At 32.3% G+C, this 26621-nt stretch overlaps 1 protein-coding gene across 2 annotated transcripts in view; it reads right to left on the reverse strand.

The window, feature by feature from the left end:
• Nucleotides 1–26621, reverse strand: part of Non1 (nucleolar GTP-binding protein 1) — an 87341-nt gene that overhangs the window by 27615 nt on the left and 33105 nt on the right. For both annotated transcript variants that reach the window (XM_085807740.1, XM_085807735.1), the window contains exons 8-9: nt 1235–1276; nt 636–701 (exon numbers count right to left, since the gene is read on the reverse strand). In XM_085807740.1, the coding sequence (XP_085663866.1) occupies nt 636–701; nt 1235–1276 (108 nt within the window). The remainder of the gene's footprint in view (nt 1–635; nt 702–1234; nt 1277–26621) is intronic.

Genomic DNA, 26621 nt, shown 5'->3' on the forward strand with positions numbered 1-26621 from the left:
ACCAAAGGTTATGCTATGAAGATCTTATTTTATTGGAGTGTCAAGATGTAGAAACATCTTTTTGCAAAGAAAGGGGTGAAAAGCTATTTTCGGGAGTATGATTACCATCTGACATTCCATATATAAGGAAGAAAAATTGTTCATTTAGTTCCGGCTTTGGTACTGGGGGGAGGGGGGAAGCACTAAAAGCAAAAAATAAACACTACAGAATGGGCTATGAAACACACACTTTAAACCTTTGCGTGATATTTCCAAAATGTTCCTTCTGTTTATATTTATTAACTAATTTTAATAGTGTAAACACAAAAAGAAAGGGGAGAAGCATTTTATTTGAGCGCAGACTAATGCAGTCATTTACAAATTTGGAATCTTTTAACTCTAAAACTGTTCAGATGCCAAATAACCCTACAGATATCTCATTTTACATATGTTTAAAATAAAATAACAAACCAGCAGGAGTTTTACATATAAATAATAATTTAGTTTTGGTAAGAAACGAGTCACACTTGAAAGGCCAACAGCTGAATGTAGTTCTTGAGCCAGTTTCAAAATACCTGCTATATAAGTTAATGGCAAATACATAAAGCATATTTTTCAAAAGCATTCAATATATAAAGCATGATCTTCATACCTACCCTTTTATCACCTGGTAATTCATCCATCTTTATAATATCACTTTTATTAGCAGCGATAATTATCGGCTGAAAAAATGAGTAAAAAGAGCCTAAATATGGGAGTTTAAAATTTAAAAAATATTCATAAATTAAATGTAAAGCAAATTTTATTTAAAAAATACTATAGAATATTACATAAATTGAAAAAATCACAATTTCTAACAATGAGTACTAAATACTAGTAATAGCAATGTTGTACACACCCCCCCCCCCAAAAAAAAAAAAAAAAAAAAAGACTTTTTCTAGGCCAGAGACTGCGTATCGAAAATTCTAAAGATGCGCTCAATTTAAAATTATTTTGTGTTATAGCTCTTGAACTGAATTTTATGGTTTAAGTGCAAAGAACGTGCTATTTAATAAATAAAGTAACACACAAAATGTTAAAAAATGCCCCTTTGGATGTAATTAAAAATCTGCGACCATTTAGATTTTTTAATTGCAATTTTCTAATTAAATTTTACAATAACGGTGTGTTTCTCTCAACCCCATCACATCCTGGGCAAGTTTTGTTTTGCTCTATAAATAATTTAATGCGGTGTGCATTTAAATTCAATACTTACTTTATTCCGGAAAAAGGGGTCTAAGTTTTTAAAAAGTTCAACCTATAAAGACAAAATGAAAAATTAGAAAGAAAATAACTGAAAGTTTCTTAAAGTTTATGTACGATTATCCAAATTAACTGCCACATAAAGCAAATTTAAAATATTATATTTAATTAAAATATAATTAAATAATTAATATAATTAAAATTTATTTTTAACAATCAAAAAATATAATTTTATTGGAATTATAAAAAACAGCTCGATGAAGAATGTAACTTAAATATTTAAAACATAAAAATATTAATTTGCATGTATTTGTTAAGAATTTTATTAATAAATTTCCCAAAGGTAAAGAACTAATTTCCTTAAAAAATATTAAAAAACTAAGCCAAAATCAATACTAAAGTAATTGATTCAAATAATTTTTCCAGCAAAACAATCTTGAGCAATTCTGAATTTAAACAACTGTACTGAGCTGGCAAATTACAGCAGAAAAATAGAGTAATAAGACTCATTTTTAATACAGAACTGTATGGCAGGTGATGAACAGTTTTTATGAAAATTAAAAGCTGCTAATTATCCTCCTTAATAATTTAGCATGTCTGTAAAGTGTTACTGCCCTGAATGACAATAACAGCAGAGCAACATGCCTAAATATATCAAAATAATTGTTTTACTTATTATATTATCTATTATCAGCACATGAATACTTTCACACATATTAAGTAGCTGATTTTGGCATAAACTAAAAGCAGCCTATTTATTCTTTTAATTTATATATAAATTTCATGCCCCCATTAGATAACAAAGTAATGTATCTAGAAACATTTAATATTTCTTTTATCATAAAAGAAAATGTCAGACAGGTGACTGGCCAACTTTTACATAAAATAAAAGCAGCTAATTTATCTTTCTGATTTATTTAGCATGTACCTGAAGTGTCATTGCCAATGACGGCAAAAGCAGTACAGCGACATGCATCAGACATATATACTTAATGACAAAAACACCAAAAAATTTAGTTCTTTGAAAAATATTTAGCACATACAAAAATTTTAGGATATCTAAAACAAAAAATTCATTAATAGCAACAAACCATGTTTATAATATGCAGGTACCAAGAACCAAAAGAAACACATTACTGGCCACTATTCAGATACCTCTAACTACTATTAGAGCAAAACTTTCAAGTGAAAAACAAAACAAACTTAATTTACCAAACGTTAACCAGAAGAATTATTCTGAGTAATGCAACAAAAAGTCTTCTCCATAAATCCAAGAGGGAAAACACTGAAATTGGCATTAATTCTAAGATAGCTTTTATAAAAATTTACTTAGCACTCCTTCAGAAACAAGGTTTCATGAAAATGAAATATAGGAATAGGCAGTATTTGATTTGACAGAATTAAGCATATGATTTCAATTACAGAATTGAACTAGCCAAAAAAATTGCACATCAGATACAGCAACCATAATAACACGCAAAACATATGTTACTAATATTACTTTCTATAATATAATGACTTGCCTATTATCTCAAAACCTGACAATGTTATAAAATATATAACCCAAAACAAAGGGGTACGGATGGTTGGTGTTGAGATGCATCCAAGCTACCATTAGGAACAAGATATGACAAGTAATATGACATTTATTCTAAACAAAAATACAAAAAGGGAAGTATTCAGATGCATTCGAGGTTGCATTAGGCACAAGATATTCTCGTGGCAACTGCAAATGATTTAGATCAAACATCGTCATTCTTACTTGTTGCATAATCATCCAAAATACAGAGTAAGATAGTACACAAAACAAGATATGAAAGTCTTCACAAGAAAAAAATATCAACACAAAATCAAAGAATTCATACATATTAAAGCTACATTTAAAGATATGCCATCTAGTAATAACAGGGAAAATACTTGGATTAGATAGTTGTATATTCATATTTCATAATGACACACATACTGCGAACTAACACCATTAGTTCTGCAAACAGAAAACAATTATTGTAACTAAAATCAAATCAGTATGCCAAGTATCCAAACATATTTAACCTTTATTTAGGCGTTTTTATTCGTACTTGAGTAATACTCTCTTGCAACACAGATATTGCAAACTAACACTTAATTCTCCATGCACAAAAAAATACTATAAAGTAAATCAAATCAGTGCAAACACCAAGCGATAAGATATATCCAAGCTAACATTAGGGACAAGACCTTCCATGGAAAACCGTGAATCATTTAGTGAGTGTGTGTGATGTATTTACGGCAAAGCACACTAGGGCTATCTGCCTAAGGGGAGGGATGCCTTTCGTGGAGGACTTTCTAAGGGAAACTGGCTCGTATACACGTTACACATGGGGAAAACCACGAAAACACCCATGCAGCCAGCCCGTTCGCGGGATTCGAACCTCGGACCGAACTACCAGTGTTCAGCGACTTTACCGCTTGGCCGCTGGTGGGCCCCGTGAATCATTTAGATTGGGAGTCATGATTCATACTCCTAGCATACTCATCGAAACAATCGAATAAAACAGTAACAGAGGACAACAAGATGTCAGAAAAGGAAAGACCGCAAACATATCGAAACTGTGTTCATGGATAGTAAAAATTAAAAAACATGGACATTAGGTGTTTTTATTTATACTTACATACTCTTACCCAACACATCTACTGAAAACTAATACAGTAAATTCTTCATGCGAACACAGTTCTTGTAACTATAATCAATACATTACAAATGGCAAGCAGTCAGACGCATCCAAGCTATCATTAGGGACAAGCCGTTCTAGTGGAAACTGCGAATGATTTAGATTAGGTGTCGGCATTCATACTTGCAACGTACTCATCAAAATATTTCGAACAGAACAGATATAAATGTTATCATACACAAAGTGAAATTAGCACAAGAGGCAAATACCCAGAAATATACAACCTATCATTAGAGACATGTTCCGTGGACACCATGATGCTGCTCCCTTTTCAGAAATCCCACATGTACAATGGGTACAAGAGCAATCACACATGCACAAATCAAGAAGATCACCTCACCCACAAGTTACAAAAGTCAAATATCCAAACATATATAAGGTACGTTTAGGAAAAAACCCTCCCTCCACAAAAAAATACTCAGGTTAAGTGTTTTTATTCACACTTTAATAATGCTCACTTGCAACACAGGAAATTCTTCATGCGAAAAAATTTATATGTCAGAGTCTAAATCAGTACAAAGGGCAAGTAGGCAGACACATCTAAGCTAACATTAGGGACAAGCCCTTCCACGGAAAGTCACACATGATTTAGATTTGGTATCATGAGTTAGATGTTTTGCATACTCATACCTACTACACAGTAAAAAAAACACTAACCTCATCACAAAAATAAATTGTTAAAAAAAGAAACTACTCAAACACATCCAAACTATCGTCAGGGATAAGCCTTGCAGTAAAACTAAAAAAGATGGACATTATGTGCATAATACTCTTTCCCATCAAACTTACTCAAAACTAATACAGTAAATTCTTCATCCGAACACTATTATTGTAACTATAATCAAATCAGTAAAAATGGCAAGTAGTCAGACGCATCCAAGCTATCATTAAGGACAAGCCCTTCTAGTGGAAACCGTGAATGATTTAGACTAGGTGTCATCATTCATACTTCCAAAGTACTGATCAAAATATTACGAACAGAATTGATAAATATGTTATTACAGACGAAAAGAAATCAGGACAAGAGGCAAATACCCAGAAAAACACAACCTATTATTACAGACATGGCTTCCATGGAAACCATGATGCTCCCTTTTCAGAAATCCCACATGTATAATGGGAACAAGAGCAATCACACATGCACAAATCAAGAGGATGTTAACATCACACACAATAATAATAATAATAATAATAATAATAATAATAACAATAATAATAATAATACAAAGCCAAATATTTAAACATATATAAGGTATGTTTACGAATAAGCACTCCAAAAAAAAAATACTTAGTGTTTTTAATTCATACTTGAGCAATGCTCTCTGGCAACACAGTTGATTCTTCATGAAAAACATTTATTGTAATAAAAATCAAATCAGTAGAAATGGCATGTCATGACACAAATCCAAGCTAGCATTAGGGATAAGACCTTCCAGGGAAGACCGCAAATGATTTATAATACGCGTCATATTTCAAACTTCTCGTATACTCATTCGAACAACTTACTAAAAACATATAATCAATAAAATGTTATAAAAGGAAAGTACATATGCAAATTACCTTCACAAATATGCCTTCTAGTAAAAAATAAAAAAAGTTGGAGATAAGATGCTTTTATTTATACTTAAATAATGCTCTTTTTTGAGAAAGGTACCACAAACTAATACAGTAAATTGTCCATACGAAGATAATTCTTGTAAATAAAATAAAATCACTACAAAAGGCAAGTAGTCAGACGCATCCAAGCTATCATTAGGGATAAGCCCTTCTAGTGGAAACCGCGAATGATTTAGAATTAGGCATCATCATTCATACTTGCAACATAGTCATCAAAATATTCCGAACAGAACTTTGTTCAAAAAGACATTAAACTGATATAAATGTTATTACAGAGAGAAATCCGTACAAGAGGCAAATACTCAGAAATATACACCTAACATTACAGATAAGTCTTCCGTGGAAACCATGATACTCCTTATTCAGAACTCACACAGGTGAAAATGTGTGCAAGAGTAATTATACATGCGCAAATGAACAGGATGTAACAGTAATATCACCACAAAAAGAAATCGTTACAAAAGCAAAGTATCCAAACATATTTAAGCTATATTTAGGGATCAGCCTTCTAAACAAAAAAAGTAGTACTTGGATGCTTTTTTTCATGCTTTAGTAATACTCTCTCACAATTCTTGTAACTAAAATCAAATCAGTACAAACAGCAAGTATTCAGACGTATCCAAGCTATCAGTAGGGACAAGCCCTTCTAGTGGAAACCGTGAATGACTTCATACTTGCAACGTAATTACCAAAATATTCCAAACAGAACCTTATTGAACAAGACATTAAACTGATATAAATGTTATCATAGACAAAGTGAAATCAGTACATGAGGCAAATACTCAGACACATAACGCTATCATTACAGAATTTTTTTTTCCGTGGAAACCATGATGCTCTCTTTTCAGAAATCCCACATGTACTATGGGTTAAAGAGCAATCACACATGCACAAATCAAAAGAATGGTAACACCACAAAAAAAAAAAAAAAAAAAAAAAAAAAAAAAAACTTAAAGTGTTTTTATTCATACTTGAGTAATGCTCACTCGCAACACAGTCAATTCTTAATGCTAAAATATGTATTATAATGAAAATCAAATCAGTAGAAATGGCATGTCGTGACACACATCCAATCCTAGCATTAGGGATGAGACCTTCAGGGAAAACCAAAAATGATTTATAATACGTGTCATGTTTCATACTTCTTGTATACTCATTCGAACAACATAGTAAAATAGTATAATCAATTAAATGTTATAAAAGGAAAGTACACAATAATATGCAAATTATCTTGACAAAAGCCTTCTAGTAAAAAATAAAAGGTGGAGATAAGGAGTTTTTATTTATACTTAAATAATGCTCTTTCTCGAGACAGTTACCACGAACTAATACAGTAAATTGTCCATACGAAGATAATTCTTGTAAATAAAATAAAATCACTACAAATGGCAAGTAGTCAGACACATCCAAGCTATCAGTAGGGACTAGCCCTTCTAGTGGAAACCGCGAATGATTTAGAATTAGGCATCATCATTCATACCTGCAACATAGTCATCAAAATATTCCAAACAGAACTTTGTTCAATAAGACATTAAACTGATGTAAATGTTATTACAGAGAGAAATTGGTACAAGAGGCAAATACTAAGAAATATACAGCTAACATTACAGAATTTCTTTCTGTGGAAACCATGATACTCCTTATTCAGTAATCACAGAAGTACAAATATGTACAAGAGCAATCATACATGCACAAATAAACAGGATGTAACAGTGACATCATCACAAAAACAAATCGTTACAGAAGCGACGTATCCAAACATATTTAACAAGGGATAAGCCTTCTAGTTAAAAAAAAAAAAAAAGAGAGAGAGAGAGAGAGATTGAGATTAATTTTATTGATACTTGCATAATACTCTCTCCTAACACACATACTTCAAACTAAAACAGTAAATTCTTAATGCGGAAAAAGTTATATATAAATTCAAATCAGTACAAGTAGGCAGACACACCTAAGCTGACATTAGGGACAAGCCTTTCCAGGGAAAGTCACACATGATTAAGATTTGATGTCATGATTTATACTTTTTGCATACTCATACAAACTACACAGTAAAATAGATGTTAACCTCATCACAAAAATAAATTGTTACAAAGAGAAACTACTCAATCCCATCCATACTATCATCAGAGATAAGCCTTCTAGTAAAATTAAAAAAGATGGAGATTATGTGTTTCTACTCATACTTGCATAATACTCTTTCCGACCACACCTGAAAACTAATACAGTAAATTCTTCATCCGAACACAATTCTTGTAACTATAATCAAATTAGTACAAATGGCAAGTAGTCAGACACATCCAAGCTATCATTAGTGACAAGCCCTTCTAGTGGAAACTGCGAATGATTTAGACTAGGTGTCATCATTCATACTTGCAAAGTACTGATCAAAATATTATGATCAGAACTGATAAAAATATTATTACAAACAAAAAGAAATCAGCACAAAAGGCAAATACCCAGAAATATACAACCTATAATTACAAATAAGTCTTCTGTGGAAAACATGATGCTCCCTTTTCAAAAAACCCACATGTACAATGGGTACAGGATCAATCACACATGCACAAATCAAGAGGATGTTAACACCACAGGGGGGGGAATTTTTTTTTTTTACAAAAGCCAAATATTGAAACATATATAAGGCATGTTTACGAATAAGCACTCCAAAAAAAAAATGCTTAGTGTTTTTATTCATACTTGAGTAATGCTCTCTCGCAACACAGTCAATTCTTCATGCAAAAACATTTATTATAATGAAAATCAAATCAGTAGAAATGGCATGTCGTGACACACATCCATGAGGGATTAGACCTTCCAGAGAAAACCGAAAATGATTTATAATATGCGTCATGTTTCATACTTCTTGTATACTCATTCGAACAACATAGTAAAATAGTATAATCAATAAAATATTATAAAAGGAAAGTACACAAACATATGCAAATTATTTTGACAAATAAGCCTTCTAGTAAAAAATAAAAAAAGTTGGAGATAAGGTGTTTTTATTTATACTTAAATAATGCTCTTTCTCGAGAAAGGCACCACAAAATAATACAGTAAATTGTCCATACGAAGATAATTCTTGTAAATAAAATAAAATCACTACAAATGGCAAGTAGTCAGACGCATCCAAGCTATCAGTAGGGACTAGCCCTTCTAGTGGAAACCGCGAATGATTTAGAATTAGGCATCATCATTCATACTTGCAACATAGTCATCAAAATATTCCAAACAGAACTTTGTTCAATAAGACATTAAACTGATATAAATGTTATTACAGAGAGAAATCGGTATAAGAGGCAAATACTCAGAAATATACACCTAACATTACAGATAAGTCTTCCATGGAAACCATGATACTCCTTATTCAGAACTCACACAGGTGAAAATGTGTGCAAGAGTAATTATACATGCGCAAATCAACAGGATGTAACAGTAATATCGCCACAAAAAGAAATCGTTACAAAAGCAAAGTGTCCAAACATATTTAAGCTATATTTAGGGATCAGCCTTCTAACCAAAAAAAGTAGTATTTGGATGCTTTTTTGATGCTTTAGTAATACTCTCTCACAATTCTTGTAACTAAAATCAAATCAGTACAAACAGCAAGTATTCAGACGTATCCAAGCTATCAGTAGGGACAAGCCCTTCTAGTGGAAACCGCAAATGATTTCATACTTGTAACGTAATTACCAAAATATTCCAAACAGAACCTTATTCAACAAGACATTAAACTGATATAAATGTTATCATAGACAAAGTGAAATCAGTACAAGAGGCAAATACTCAGACACATAACGCTATCATTACAGAATTTTTTTTTTCCGTGGAAACCATGATGCTCTCTTTTCAGAAATCCCACATGTACTATGGGTACAAGAGCAATCACACATGCACAAATCAAGAGGATGGTAACAGCACAAAAAAAGGCCAAATATTGACACATATATAAGGTATCTTTACAAATAAGCACTCAAAAAAAAAAAAAAAAAAAAAAAAAAAAAAACTTAGTGTTTTTATTCATATTTGAGTAATGCTCACTCGCAACACAGTCAATTCTTAATGCTAAAACATGTATTATAATGAAAATCGAATCAGTAGAAATGGCATGTCGTGACACACATCCATCCTAGCATTAGGGATGAGACCTTCAGGGAAAACCAAAAATGATTTATAATACGCGTCATGTTTCATACTTCTTGTATACTCATTCGAACAGCATAGTAAAATAGTATAATCAATTAAATGTTATAAAAGGAAAGTACACAAACATATGCAAATTATTTTGACAAATAAGCCTTCTAGTAAAAAATAAAAAAAGTTGGAGATAAGGTGTTTTTATTTATATTTAAATAATGCTCTTTCTCGAGAATGGTACCACAAACTAATACAGTAAACTGTCGATACAAAAATAATTCTTGTAAATAAAATAAAATCACTACAAATGGCAAGTAGTCAGACGCATCCAAGCGCATCATTAGGGACAAGCCCTTCTAGTGGAAACCGCGAATGATTTAGAATTAGGCATCATCATTCATACTTGCAACATAGTCATCAAAATATTCCAAACAGAACTTTGTTCAATAAGACATTAAACTGATATAAATGTTATTACAGAGAGAAATCGGTAGAAGAGGCAAATACTCAGAAATATACACCTAACATTATAGATAAGTCTTCCATGGAAACCATGATACTCCTTATTCAGAACTCACACAGGTGAAAATGTGTGCAAGAGTAATTATACATGCGCAAATCAACAGGATGTAACAGTAATATCACCACAAAAAGAAATCGTTACAAAAGCAAAGTGTCCAAACATATTTAAGCTATATTTAGGGATCAGCCTTCTAACCAAAAAAAGTAGTATTTGGATGCTTTTTTGATGCTTTAGTAATACTCTCTCACAATTCTTGTAACTAAAATCAAATCAGTACAAACAGCAAGTATTCAGACGTATCCAAGCTATCAGTAGGGACAAGCCCTTCTAGTGGAAACCGCGAATGATTTCATACTTGTAACGTAATTACCAAAATATTCCAAACAGAACCTTATTCAACAAGACATTAAACTGATATAAATGTTATCATAGACAAAGTGAAATCAGTACAAGAGGCAAATACTCAGACACATAACGCTATCATTACAGAAATTTTTTTTCCGTGGAAACCATGATGCTCTCTTTTCAGAAATCCCACATGTACTATGGGTACAAGAGCAATCACACATGCACAAATCAAGAGGATGGTAACAGCACAAAAAAAGGCCAAATATTGACACATATATAAGGTATCTTTACAAATAGGCACTCAAAAAAAAAAAAAAAAATACTTAGTGTTTTTATTCATATTTGAGTAATGCTCACTCGCAACACAGTCAATTCTTAATGCTAAAACATGTATTATAATGAAAATCGAATCAGTAGAAATGGCATGTCGTGACACACATCCATCCTAGCATTAGGGATGAGACCTTCAGGGAAAACCAAAAATGATTTATAATACGCGTCATGTTTCATACTTCTTGTATACTCATTCGAACAGCATAGTAAAATAGTATAATCAATTAAATGTTATAAAAGGAAAGTACACAAACATATGCAAATTATTTTGACAAATAAGCCTTCTAGTAAAAAATAAAAAAAGTTGGAGATAAGGTGTTTTTATTTATATTTAAATAATGCTCTTTCTCGAGAAAGGTACCACAAACTAATACAGTAAACTGTCGATACAAAGAAAATTCTTGTAAATAAAATAAAATCACTACAAATGGCAAGTAGTCAGACGCATCCAAGCGCATCATTAGGGACAAGCCCTTCTAGTGGAAACCGCGAATGATTTAGAATTAGGCATCATCATTCATACTTGCAACATAGTCATCAAAATATTCCAAACAGAACTTTGTTCAATAAGACATTAAACTGATATAAATGTTATTACAGAGAGAAATCGGTAGAACAGGCAAATACTCAGAAATATACACCTAACATTATAGATAAGTCTTCCATGGAAACCATGATACTCCTTATTCAGAACTCACACAGGTGAAAATGTGTGCAAGAGTAATTATACATGCGCAAATCAACAGGATGTAACAGTAATATCACCACAAAAAGAAATCGTTACAAAAGCAAAGTGTCCAAACATATTTAAGCTATATTTAGGGATCAGCCTTCTAACCAAAAAAAGTAGTATTTGGATGCTTTTTTGATGCTTTAGTAATACTCTCTCACAATTCTTGTAACTAAAATCAAATCAGTACAAACAGCAAGTATTCAGACGTATCCAAGCTATCAGTAGGGACAAGCCCTTCTAGTGGAAACCGCGAATGATTTCATACTTGTAACGTAATTACCAAAATATTCCAAACAGAACCTTATTCAACAAGACATTAAACTGATATAAATGTTATCATAGACAAAGTGAAATCAGTACAAGAGGCAAATACTCAGACACATAACGCTATCATTACAGAAATTTTTTTTCCGTGGAAACCATGATGCTCTCTTTTCAGAAATCCCACATGTACTATGGGTACAAGAGCAATCACACATGCACAAATCAAGAGGATGGTAACAGCACAAAAAAAGGCCAAATATTGACACATATATAAGGTATCTTTACAAATAGGCACTCAAAAAAAAAAAAAAAAAAAAAATACTTAGTGTTTTTATTCATATTTGAGTAATGCTCACTCGCAACAGTCAATTCTTAATGCTAAAACATGTATTATAATGAAAATCGAATCAGTAGAAATGGCATGTCGTGACACACATCCATCCTAGCATTAGGGATGAGACCTTCAGGGAAAACCAAAAATGATTTATAATACGCGTCATGTTTCATACTTCTTGTATACTCATTCGAACAGCATAGTAAAATAGTATAATCAATTAAATGTTATAAAAGGAAAGTACACAATAATATGCAAATTATCTTGACAAATAAGCCTTCTAGTAAAAAATAAAAGGTGGAGATAAGGAGTTTTTATTTATACTTAAACAATGCTCTTTCTCGAGACAGTTAGCACGAACTAATACAGTAAATTGTCCATACGAAGATAATTCTTGTAAATAAAATAAAATCACTACAAATGGCAAGTAGTCAGACGCATCCAAGCTATCAGTAGGGATTAGCCCTTCTAGTGGAAACCGCGAATGATTTAGAATTAGGCATCATCATTCATACTTGTAACATAGTCATCAAAATATTCTGAACAGAACTTTGTTCAATAAGACATTGAACTGATATAAATGTTATTACAGAGAGAAATCGGTACAAGAGGCAAATACTCAGAAATATACACCTAACATTACAGATAAGTCTTCCGTGGAAACCATGATACTCCTTATTCAGAACTCACACAGGTGAAAATGTGTGCAAGAGTAATTAATTATACATGCGCAAATCAACAGGATGTAACAGTAATATCACCACAAAAAGAAATCGTTACAAAAACAAAGTATCCAAACATTTTAAGCTTTATTTAGGGATCAGCCTTCTAACCAAAAAAAGTAGTACTTGGATGCTTTTTTTCCTGCTTTAGTAATACTCTCTTACAATTCTTGTAACTAAAATCAAATCAGTACAAACAGCAAGTATTCAGACATATCCAAGCTATCAGTAGGGACAAGCCCTTCTAGTGGAAACCGCGAATGATTTAGATTAGGTGTCATTATTCATACTTGCAACGTAATGACCAAAATATTCCAAACAGAACCTTATTCAACAAGACATTAAACTGATATAAATGTTATCATAGACAAAGTGAAATCAGTACAAGAGGCAAATACTCAGACACATAACGCTATCATTACAGAAATTTTTTTTCCGTGGAAACCATAATGCTCTCTTTTCAGAAATCCCACATGTACTATGGGTACAAGAGCAATCACACATGCACAAATCAAGAGGATGGTAACAGCACAAAAAAAGGCCAAATATTGACACATATATAAGGTATCTTTACAAATAGGCACTCAAAATAGTGTTTTTATTCATACTTGAGTAATGCTCACTCGCAACACAGTCAATTCTTAATGCAAAAACATGTATTATAATGAAAATCAAATCAGCAGAAATGGCATGTCGTGACACACATCCATCCTAGCATTAGGGATGAGACCTTCAGGGAAAACCAAAAATGATTTATAATACGCGTCATGTTTCATACTTCTTGTATATTCATTCGAACAGCATAGTAAAATAGTATAATCAATAAAATGTTACAAAAGGAAAGTACACAAACATATGCAAATTATTTTGACAAATAAGCCTTCTAGTAAAAAATAAAAAAAGTTGGAGATAAGGTGTTTTTATTTATATTTAAATAATGCTCTTTCTCGAGAAAGGTACCACAAACTAATACAGTATACTGTCGATACAAAGATAATTCTTGTAAATAAAATAAAATCACTACAAATGGCAAGTAGTCAGACGCATCCAAGCGCATCATTAGGGACAAGCCCTTCTAGTGGAAACCGCGAATGATTTAGAATTAGGCATCATCATTCATACTTGCAACATAGTCATCAAAATATTCCAAACAGAACTTTGTTCAATAAGACATTAAACTGATATAAATGTTATTACAGAGAGAAATCGGTAGAAGAGGCAAATACTCAGAAATATACACCTAACATTACAGATAAGTCTTCCATGGAAACCATGATACTCCTTATTCAGAACTCACACAGGTGAAAATGTGTGCAAGAGTAATTATACATGCGCAAATCAACAGGATGTAACAGTAATATCACCACAAAAAGAAATCGTTACAAAAGCAAAGTGTCCAAACATATTTAAGCTATATTTAGGGATCAGCCTTCTAACCAAAAAAAGTAGTATTTGGATGCTTTTTTGATGCTTTAGTAATACTCTCTCACAATTCTTGTAACTAAAATCAAATCAGTACAAACAGCAAGTATTCAGACGTATCCAAGCTATCAGTAGGGACAAGCCCTTCTAGTGGAAACCGCAAATGATTTCATACTTGTAACGTAATTACCAAAATATTCCAAACAGAACCTTATTCAACAAGACATTAAACTGATATAAATGTTATCATAGACAAAGTGAAATCAGTACAAGAGGCAAATACTCAGACACATAACGCTATCATTACAGAATTTTTTTTTTCCGTGGAAACCATGATGCTCTCTTTTCAGAAATCCCACATGTACTATGGGTACAAGAGCAATCACACATGCACAAATCAAGAGGATGGTAACAGCACAAAAAAAGGCCAAATATTGACACATATATAAGGTATCTTTACAAATAAGCACTCAAAAAAAAAAAAAAAAAAAAAAAAAACTTAGTGTTTTTATTCATATTTGAGTAATGCTCACTCGCAACACAGTCAATTCTTAATGCTAAAACATGTATTATAATGAAAATCGAATCAGTAGAAATGGCATGTCGTGACACACATCCATCCTAGCATTAGGGATGAGACCTTCAGGGAAAACCAAAAATGATTTATAATACGCGTCATGTTTCATACTTCTTGTATACTCATTCGAACAGCATAGTAAAATAGTATAATCAATTAAATGTTATAAAAGGAAAGTACACAAACATATGCAAATTATTTTGACAAATAAGCCTTCTAGTAAAAAATAAAAAAAGTTGGAGATAAGGTGTTTTTATTTATATTTAAATAATGCTCTTTCTCGAGAATGGTACCACAAACTAATACAGTAAACTGTCGATACAAAAATAATTCTTGTAAATAAAATAAAATCACTACAAATGGCAAGTAGTCAGACGCATCCAAGCGCATCATTAGGGACAAGCCCTTCTAGTGGAAACCGCGAATGATTTAGAATTAGGCATCATCATTCATACTTGCAACATAGTCATCAAAATATTCCAAACAGAACTTTGTTCAATAAGACATTAAACTGATATAAATGTTATTACAGAGAGAAATCGGTAGAAGAGGCAAATACTCAGAAATATACACCTAACATTATAGATAAGTCTTCCATGGAAACCATGATACTCCTTATTCAGAACTCACACAGGTGAAAATGTGTGCAAGAGTAATTATACATGCGCAAATCAACAGGATGTAACAGTAATATCACCACAAAAAGAAATCGTTACAAAAGCAAAGTGTCCAAACATATTTAAGCTATATTTAGGGATCAGCCTTCTAACCAAAAAAAGTAGTATTTGGATGCTTTTTTGATGCTTTAGTAATACTCTCTCACAATTCTTGTAACTAAAATCAAATCAGTACAAACAGCAAGTATTCAGACGTATCCAAGCTATCAGTAGGGACAAGCCCTTCTAGTGGAAACCGCGAATGATTTCATACTTGTAACGTAATTACCAAAATATTCCAAACAGAACCTTATTCAACAAGACATTAAACTGATATAAATGTTATCATAGACAAAGTGAAATCAGTACAAGAGGCAAATACTCAGACACATAACGCTATCATTACAGAAATTTTTTTTCCGTGGAAACCATGATGCTCTCTTTTCAGAAATCCCACATGTACTATGGGTACAAGAGCAATCACACATGCACAAATCAAGAGGATGGTAACAGCACAAAAAAAGGCCAAATATTGACACATATATAAGGTATCTTTACAAATAGGCACTCAAAAAAAAAAAAAAAAAATACTTAGTGTTTTTATTCATATTTGAGTAATGCTCACTCGCAACACAGTCAATTCTTAATGCTAAAACATGTATTATAATGAAAATCGAATCAGTAGAAATGGCATGTCGTGACACACATCCATCCTAGCATTAGGGATGAGACCTTCAGGGAAAACCAAAAATGATTTATAATACGCGTCATGTTTCATACTTCTTGTATACTCATTCGAACAGCATAGTAAAATAGTATAATCAATTAAATGTTATAAAAGGAAAGTACACAAACATATGCAAATTATTTTGACAAATAAGCCTTCTAGTAAAAAATAAAAAAAGTTGGAGATAAGGTGTTTTTATTTATATTTAAATAATGCTCTTTCTCGAGAAAGGTACCACAAACTAATACAGTAAACTGTCGATACAAAGAAAATTCTTGTAAATAAAATAAAATCACTACAAATGGCAAGTAGTCAGACGCATCCAAGCGCATCATTAGGGACAAGCCCTTCTAGTGGAAACCGCGAATGATTTAGAATTAGGCATCATCATTCATACTTGCAACATAGTCATCAAAATATTCCAAACAGAACTTTGTTCAATAAGACATTAAACTGATATAAATGTTATTACAGAGAGAAATCGGTAGAACAGGCAAATACTCAGAAATATACACCTAACATTATAGATAAGTCTTCCATGGAAACCATGATACTCCTTATTCAGAACTCACACAGGTGAAAATGTGTGCAAGAGTAATTATACATGCGCAAATCAACAGGATGTAACAGTAATATCACCACAAAAAGAAATCGTTACAAAAGCAAAGTGTCCAAACATATTTAAGCTATATTTAGGGATCAGCCTTCTAACCAAAAAAAGTAGTATTTGGATGCTTTTTTGATGCTTTAGTAATACTCTCTCACAATTCTTGTAACTAAAATCAAATCAGTACAAACAGCAAGTATTCAGACGTATCCAAGCTATCAGTAGGGACAAGCCCTTCTAGTGGAAACCGCGAATGATTTCATACTTGTAACGTAATTACCAAAATATTCCAAACAGAACCTTATTCAACAAGACATTAAACTGATATAAATGTTATCATAGACAAAGTGAAATCAGTACAAGAGGCAAATACTCAGACACATAACGCTATCATTACAGAAATTTTTTTTCCGTGGAAACCATGATGCTCTCTTTTCAGAAATCCCACATGTACTATGGGTACAAGAGCAATCACACATGCACAAATCAAGAGGATGGTAACAGCACAAAAAAAGGCCAAATATTGACACATATATAAGGTATCTTTACAAATAGGCACTCAAAAAAAAAAAAAAAAAAAAAATACTTAGTGTTTTTATTCATATTTGAGTAATGCTCACTCGCAACAGTCAATTCTTAATGCTAAAACATGTATTATAATGAAAATCGAATCAGTAGAAATGGCATGTCGTGACACACATCCATCCTAGCATTAGGGATGAGACCTTCAGGGAAAACCAAAAATGATTTATAATACGCGTCATGTTTCATACTTCTTGTATACTCATTCGAACAGCATAGTAAAATAGTATAATCAATTAAATGTTATAAAAGGAAAGTACACAATAATATGCAAATTATCTTGACAAATAAGCCTTCTAGTAAAAAATAAAAGGTGGAGATAAGGAGTTTTTATTTATACTTAAACAATGCTCTTTCTCGAGACAGTTAGCACGAACTAATACAGTAAATTGTCCATACGAAGATAATTCTTGTAAATAAAATAAAATCACTACAAATGGCAAGTAGTCAGACGCATCCAAGCTATCAGTAGGGACTAGCCCTTCTAGTGGAAACCGCGAATGATTTAGAATTAGGCATCATCATTCATACTTGTAACATAGTCATCAAAATATTCTGAACAGAACTTTGTTCAATAAGACATTGAACTGATATAAATGTTATTACAGAGAGAAATCGGTACAAGAGGCAAATACTCAGAAATATACACCTAACATTACAGATAAGTCTTCCGTGGAAACCATGATACTCCTTATTCAGAACTCACACAGGTGAAAATGTGTGCAAGAGTAATTAATTATACATGCGCAAATCAACAGGATGTAACAGTAATATCACCACAAAAAGAAATCGTTACAAAAACAAAGTATCCAAACATTTTAAGCTTTATTTAGGGATCAGCCTTCTAACCAAAAAAAGTAGTACTTGGATGCTTTTTTTCCTGCTTTAGTAATACTCTCTTACAATTCTTGTAACTAAAATCAAATCAGTACAAACAGCAAGTATTCAGACATATCCAAGCTATCAGTAGGGACAAGCCCTTCTAGTGGAAACCGCGAATGATTTAGATTAGGTGTCATTATTCATACTTGCAACGTAATGACCAAAATATTCCAAACAGAACCTTATTCAACAAGACATTAAACTGATATAAATGTTATCATAGACAAAGTGAAATCAGTACAAGAGGCAAATACTCAGACACATAACGCTATCATTACAGAAATTTTTTTTCCGTGGAAACCATAATGCTCTCTTTTCAGAAATCCCACATGTACTATGGGTACAAGAGCAATCACACATGCACAAATCAAGAGGATGGTAACAGCACAAAAAAAGGCCAAATATTGACACATATATAAGGTATCTTTACAAATAGGCACTCAAAATAGTGTTTTTATTCATACTTGAGTAATGCTCACTAGCAACACAGTCAATTCTTAATGCAAAAACATGTATTATAATGAAAATCAAATCAGCAGAAATGGCATGTCGTGACACACATCCATCCTAGCATTAGGGATGAGACCTTCAGGGAAAACCAAAAATGATTTATAATACGCGTCATGTTTCATACTTCTTGTATATTCATTCGAACAGCATAGTAAAATAGTATAATCAATTAAATGTTACAAAAGGAAAGTACACAAACATATGCAAATTATTTTGACAAATAAGCCTTCTAGTAAAAAATAAAAAAAGTTGGAGATAAGGTGTTTTTATTTATATTTAAATAATGCTCTTTCTCGAGAAAGGTACCACAAACTAATACAGTATACTGTCGATACAAAGATAATTCTTGTAAATAAAATAAAATCACTACAAATGGCAAGTAGTCAGACGCATCCAAGCGCATCATTAGGGACAAGCCCTTCTAGTGGAAACCGCGAATGATTTAGAATTAGGCATCATCATTCATACTTGCAACATAGTCATCAAAATATTCCAAACAGAACTTTGTTCAATAAGACATTAAACTGATATAAATGTTATTACAGAGAGAAATCGGTAGAAGAGGCAAATACTCAGAAATATACACCTAACATTACAGATAAGTCTTCCATGGAAACCATGATACTCCTTATTCAGAACTCACACAGGTGAAAATGTGTGCAAGAGTAATTATACATGCGCAAATCAACAGGATGTAACAGTAATATCACCACAAAAAGAAATCGTTACAAAAGCAAAGTGTCCAAACATATTTAAGCTATATTTAGGGATCAGCCTTCTAACCAAAAAAAGTAGTATTTGGATGCTTTTTTGATGCTTTAGTAATACTCTCTCACAATTCTTGTAACTAAAATCAAATCAGTACAAACAGCAAGTATTCAGACGTATCCAAGCTATCAGTAGGGACAAGCCCTCCTAGTGGAAACCGCGAATGATTTCATACTTGTAACGTAATTACCAAAATATTCCAAACAGAACCTTATTCAACAAGACATTAAACTGATATAAATGTTATCATAGACAAAGTGAAATCAGTACAAGAGGCAAATACTCAGACACATAACGCTATCATTACAGAATTTTTTTTTCCGTGGAAACCATGATGCTCTCTTTTCAGAAATCCCACATGTACTATGGGTACAAGAGCAATCACACATGCACAAATCAAGAGGATGGTAACAGCACAAAAAAAGGCCAAATATTGACACATATATAAGGTATCTTTACAAATAAGCACTCAAAAAAAAAAAAAAAAAAAAAAAAACTTAGTGTTTTTATTCATATTTGAGTAATGCTCACTCGCAACACAGTCAATTCTTAATGCTAAAACATGTATTATAATGAAAATCGAATCAGTAGAAATGGCATGTCGTGACACACATCCATCCTAGCATTAGGGATGAGACCTTCAGGGAAAACCAAAAATGATTTATAATACGCGTCATGTTTCATACTTCTTGTATACTCATTCGAACAGCATAGTAAAATAGTATAATCAATTAAATGTTATAAAAGGAAAGTACACAAACATATGCAAATTATTTTGACAAATAAGCCTTCTAGTAAAAAATAAAAAAAGTTGGAGATAAGGTGTTTTTATTTATATTTAAATAATGCTCTTTCTCGAGAATGGTACCACAAACTAATACAGTAAACTGTCGATACAAAAATAATTCTTGTAAATAAAATAAAATCACTACAAATGGCAAGTAGTCAGACGCATCCAAGCGCATCATTAGGGACAAGCCCTTCTAGTGGAAACCGCGAATGATTTAGAATTAGGCATCATCATTCATACTTGCAACATAGTCATCAAAATATTCCAAACAGAACTTTGTTCAATAAGACATTAAACTGATATAAATGTTATTACAGAGAGAAATCGGTAGAAGAGGCAAATACTCAGAAATATACACCTAACATTATAGATAAGTCTTCCATGGAAACCATGATACTCCTTATTCAGAACTCACACAGGTGAAAATGTGTGCAAGAGTAATTATACATGCGCAAATCAACAGGATGTAACAGTAATATCACCACAAAAAGAAATCGTTACAAAAGCAAAGTGTCCAAACATATTTAAGCTATATTTAGGGATCAGCCTTCTAACCAAAAAAAGTAGTATTTGGATGCTTTTTTGATGCTTTAGTAATACTCTCTCACAATTCTTGTAACTAAAATCAAATCAGTACAAACAGCAAGTATTCAGACGTATCCAAGCTATCAGTAGGGACAAGCCCTTCTAGTGGAAACCGCGAATGATTTCATACTTGTAACGTAATTACCAAAATATTCCAAACAGAACCTTATTCAACAAGACATTAAACTGATATAAATGTTATCATAGACAAAGTGAAATCAGTACAAGAGGCAAATACTCAGACACATAACGCTATCATTACAGAAATTTTTTTTCCGTGGAAACCATGATGCTCTCTTTTCAGAAATCCCACATGTACTATGGGTACAAGAGCAATCACACATGCACAAATCAAGAGGATGGTAACAGCACAAAAAAAGGCCAAATATTGACACATATATAAGGTATCTTTACAAATAGGCACTCAAAAAAAAAAAAAAATACTTAGTGTTTTTATTCATATTTGAGTAATGCTCACTCGCAACACAGTCAATTCTTAATGCTAAAACATGTATTATAATGAAAATCGAATCAGTAGAAATGGCATGTCGTGACACACATCCATCCTAGCATTAGGGATGAGACCTTCAGGGAAAACCAAAAATGATTTATAATACGCGTCATGTTTCATACTTCTTGTATACTCATTCGAACAGCATAGTAAAATAGTATAATCAATTAAATGTTATAAAAGGAAAGTACACAAACATATGCAAATTATTTTGACAAATAAGCCTTCTAGTAAAAAATAAAAAAAGTTGGAGATAAGGTGTTTTTATTTATATTTAAATAATGCTCTTTCTCGAGAAAGGTACCACAAACTAATACAGTAAACTGTCGATACAAAGAAAATTCTTGTAAATAAAATAAAATCACTACAAATGGCAAGTAGTCAGACGCATCCAAGCGCATCATTAGGGACAAGCCCTTCTAGTGGAAACCGCGAATGATTTAGAATTAGGCATCATCATTCATACTTGCAACATAGTCATCAAAATATTCCAAACAGAACTTTGTTCAATAAGACATTAAACTGATATAAATGTTATTACAGAGAGAAATCGGTAGAACAGGCAAATACTCAGAAATATACACCTAACATTATAGATAAGTCTTCCATGGAAACCATGATACTCCTTATTCAGAACTCACACAGGTGAAAATGTGTGCAAGAGTAATTATACATGCGCAAATCAACAGGATGTAACAGTAATATCACCACAAAAAGAAATCGTTACAAAAGCAAAGTGTCCAAACATATTTAAGCTATATTTAGGGATCAGCCTTCTAACCAAAAAAAGTAGTATTTGGATGCTTTTTTGATGCTTTAGTAATACTCTCTCACAATTCTTGTAACTAAAATCAAATCAGTACAAACAGCAAGTATTCAGACGTATCCAAGCTATCAGTAGGGACAAGCCCTTCTAGTGGAAACCGCGAATGATTTCATACTTGTAACGTAATTACCAAAATATTCCAAACAGAACCTTATTCAACAAGACATTAAACTGATATAAATGTTATCATAGACAAAGTGAAATCAGTACAAGAGGCAAATACTCAGACACATAACGCTATCATTACAGAAATTTTTTTTCCGTGGAAACCATGATGCTCTCTTTTCAGAAATCCCACATGTACTATGGGTACAAGAGCAATCACACATGCACAAATCAAGAGGATGGTAACAGCACAAAAAAAGGCCAAATATTGACACATATATAAGGTATCTTTACAAATAGGCACTCAAAAAAAAAAAAAAAAAAAAAAATACTTAGTGTTTTTATTCATATTTGAGTAATGCTCACTCGCAACAGTCAATTCTTAATGCTAAAACATGTATTATAATGAAAATCGAATCAGTAGAAATGGCATGTCGTGACACACATCCATCCTAGCATTAGGGATGAGACCTTCAGGGAAAACCAAAAATGATTTATAATACGCGTCATGTTTCATACTTCTTGTATACTCATTCGAACAGCATAGTAAAATAGTATAATCAATTAAATGTTATAAAAGGAAAGTACACAATAATATGCAAATTATCTTGACAAATAAGCCTTCTAGTAAAAAATAAAAGGTGGAGATAAGGAGTTTTTATTTATACTTAAACAATGCTCTTTCTCGAGACAGTTAGCACGAACTAATACAGTAAATTGTCCATACGAAGATAATTCTTGTAAATAAAATAAAATCACTACAAATGGCAAGTAGTCAGACGCATCCAAGCTATCAGTAGGGACTAGCCCTTCTAGTGGAAACCGCGAATGATTTAGAATTAGGCATCATCATTCATACTTGTAACATAGTCATCAAAATATTCTGAACAGAACTTTGTTCAATAAGACATTGAACTGATATAAATGTTATTACAGAGAGAAATCGGTACAAGAGGCAAATACTCAGAAATATACACCTAACATTACAGATAAGTCTTCCGTGGAAACCATGATACTCCTTATTCAGAACTCACACAGGTGAAAATGTGTGCAAGAGTAATTAATTATACATGCGCAAATCAACAGGATGTAACAGTAATATCACCACAAAAAGAAATCGTTACAAAAACAAAGTATCCAAACATTTTAAGCTTTATTTAGGGATCAGCCTTCTAACCAAAAAAAGTAATACTTGGATGCTTTTTTTCCTGCTTTAGTAATACTCTCTTACAATTCTTGTAACTAAAATCAAATCAGTACAAACAGCAAGTATTCAGACATATCCAAGCTATCAGTAGGGACAAGCCCTTCTAGTGGAAACCGCGAATGATTTAGATTAGGTGTCATTATTCATACTTGCAACGTAATAACCAAAATATTCCAAACAGAACCTTATTCAACAAGACATTAAACTGATATAAATGTTATCATAGACAAAGTGAAATCAGTACAAGAGGCAAATACTCAGACACATAACGCTATCATTACAGAAATTTTTTTTCCGTGGAAACCATAATGCTCTCTTTTCAGAAATCCCACATGTACTATGGGTACAAGAGCAATCACACATGCACAAATCAAGAGGATGGTAACAGCACAAAAAAAGGCCAAATATTGACACATATATAAGGTATCTTTACAAATAGGCACTCAAAATAGTGTTTTTATTCATACTTGAGTAATGCTCACTCGCAACACAGTCAATTCTTAATGCAAAAACATGTATTATAATGAAAATCAAATCAGCAGAAATGGCATGTCGTGACACACATCCATCCTAGCATTAGGGATGAGACCTTCAGGGAAAACCAAAAATGATTTATAATACGCGTCATGTTTCATACTTCTTGTATATTCATTCGAACAGCATAGTAAAATAGTATAATCAATTAAATGTTACAAAAGGAAAGTACACAAACATATGCAAATTATTTTGACAAATAAGCCTTCTAGTAAAAAATAAAAAAAGTTGGAGATAAGGTGTTTTTATTTATATTTAAATAATGCTCTTTCTCGAGAAAGGTACCACAAACTAATACAGTATACTGTCGATACAAAGATAATTCTTGTAAATAAAATAAAATCACTACAAATGGCAAGTAGTCAGACGCATCCAAGCGCATCATTAGGGACAAGCCCTTCTAGTGGAAACCGCGAATGATTTAGAATTAGGCATCATCATTCATACTTGCAACATAGTCATCAAAATATTCCAAACAGAACTTTGTTCAATAAGACATTAAACTGATATAAATGTTATTACAGAGAGAAATCGGTAGAAGAGGCAAATACTCAGAAATATACACCTAACATTACAGATAAGTCTTCCATGGAAACCATGATACTCCTTATTCAGAACTCACACAGGTGAAAATGTGTGCAAGAGTAATTATACATGCGCAAATCAACAGGATGTAACAGTAATATCACCACAAAAAGAAATCGTTACAAAAGCAAAGTGTCCAAACATATTTAAGCTATATTTAGGGATCAGCCTTCTAACCAAAAAAAGTAGTATTTGGATGCTTTTTTGATGCTTTAGTAATACTCTCTCACAATTCTTGTAACTAAAATCAAATCAGTACAAACAGCAAGTATTCAGACGTATCCAAGCTATCAGTAGGGACAAGCCCTCCTAGTGGAAACCGCGAATGATTTCATACTTGTAACGTAATTACCAAAATATTCCAAACAGAACCTTATTCAACAAGACATTAAACTGATATAAATGTTATCATAGACAAAGTGAAATCAGTACAAGAGGCAAATACTCAGACACATAACGCTATCATTACAGAATTTTTTTTTCCGTGGAAACCATGATGCTCTCTTTTCAGAAATCCCACATGTACTATGGGTACAAGAGCAATCACACATGCACAAATCAAGAGGATGGTAACAGCACAAAAAAAGGCCAAATATTGACACATATATAAGGTATCTTTACAAATAGGCACTCAAAAAAAAAAAAAAAAAAAAAAAAACTTAGTGTTTTTATTCATATTTGAGTAATGCTCACTCGCAACACAGTCAATTCTTAATGCTAAAACATGTATTATAATGAAAATCAAATCAGTAGAAATGGCATGTCGTGACACACATCCATCCTAGCATTAGGGATGAGACCTTCAGGGAAAACCAAAAATGATTTATAATACGCGTCATGTTTCATACTTCTTGTATACTCATTCGAACAACATAGTAAAATAGTATAATCAATTAAATGTTATAAAAGGAAAGTACACAATAATATGCAAATTATCTTGACAAATAAGCCTTCTAGTAAAAAATAAAAGGTGGAGATAAGGAGTTTTTATTTATACTTAAATAATGCTCTTTCTCGAGACAGTTAGCACGACCTAATACAGTAAATTGTCCATACGAAGATAATTCTTGTAAATAAAATAAAATCACTACAAATGGCAAGCAGTCAGACGCATCCAAGCTATCAGTAGGGACTAGCCCTTCTAGTGGAAACCGCGAATGATTTAGAATTAGGTGTCATCATTCATACTTGCAACAAAGTTATCAAAATATTCCAAACAGAACTTTGTTCAATAAGACATTAAACTGATGTAAATGTTATTACAGAGAGAAATTGGTACAAGAGGCAAATACTAAGAAATATACAGGTAACATTACAGAATTTCTTTCTGTGGAAACCATGATACTCCTTATTCAGTAATCACACAAGTACAAATATGTACAAGAGCAATCATACATGCACAAATAAACAGGATGTAATAGTGACAAAAACAAATCGTTACAGAAGCGACGTATCCAAACATTTAATAAGGGATAAGCCTTCTAGTTTAAAAAAAAAAAGAGAGAGAGATTGAGATTAAGTATTTTTATTGATACTTGCATAATACTCTCTCCTAACACACATACTTCAAACTAAAACAGTAAATTCTTAATGCGAAAAAAGTTATATAACGAAATTCAAATCAGTACAAGTAGGCAGACACACCTAAGCTGACATTAGGGACAAGCCTTTCCAGGGAAAGTCACACATGATTTAGATTTGATGTCGTGTGTGTGTGTGTGTGTGAATATGGCAAAGCCTCGAGGGCTATCTGCCTAAGAGGAGGGATGCCTTCGTGGAGGACTTTCTAAGGAAAATTGGC

Source organism: Stegodyphus dumicola, chromosome 1, assembly GCF_044657685.1.
Source record: "Stegodyphus dumicola isolate Sdum_Otavi_A_Nest chromosome 1, ASM4465768v1".
Classification (NCBI taxonomy): Eukaryota; Metazoa; Arthropoda; class Arachnida; order Araneae; family Eresidae; genus Stegodyphus; species Stegodyphus dumicola.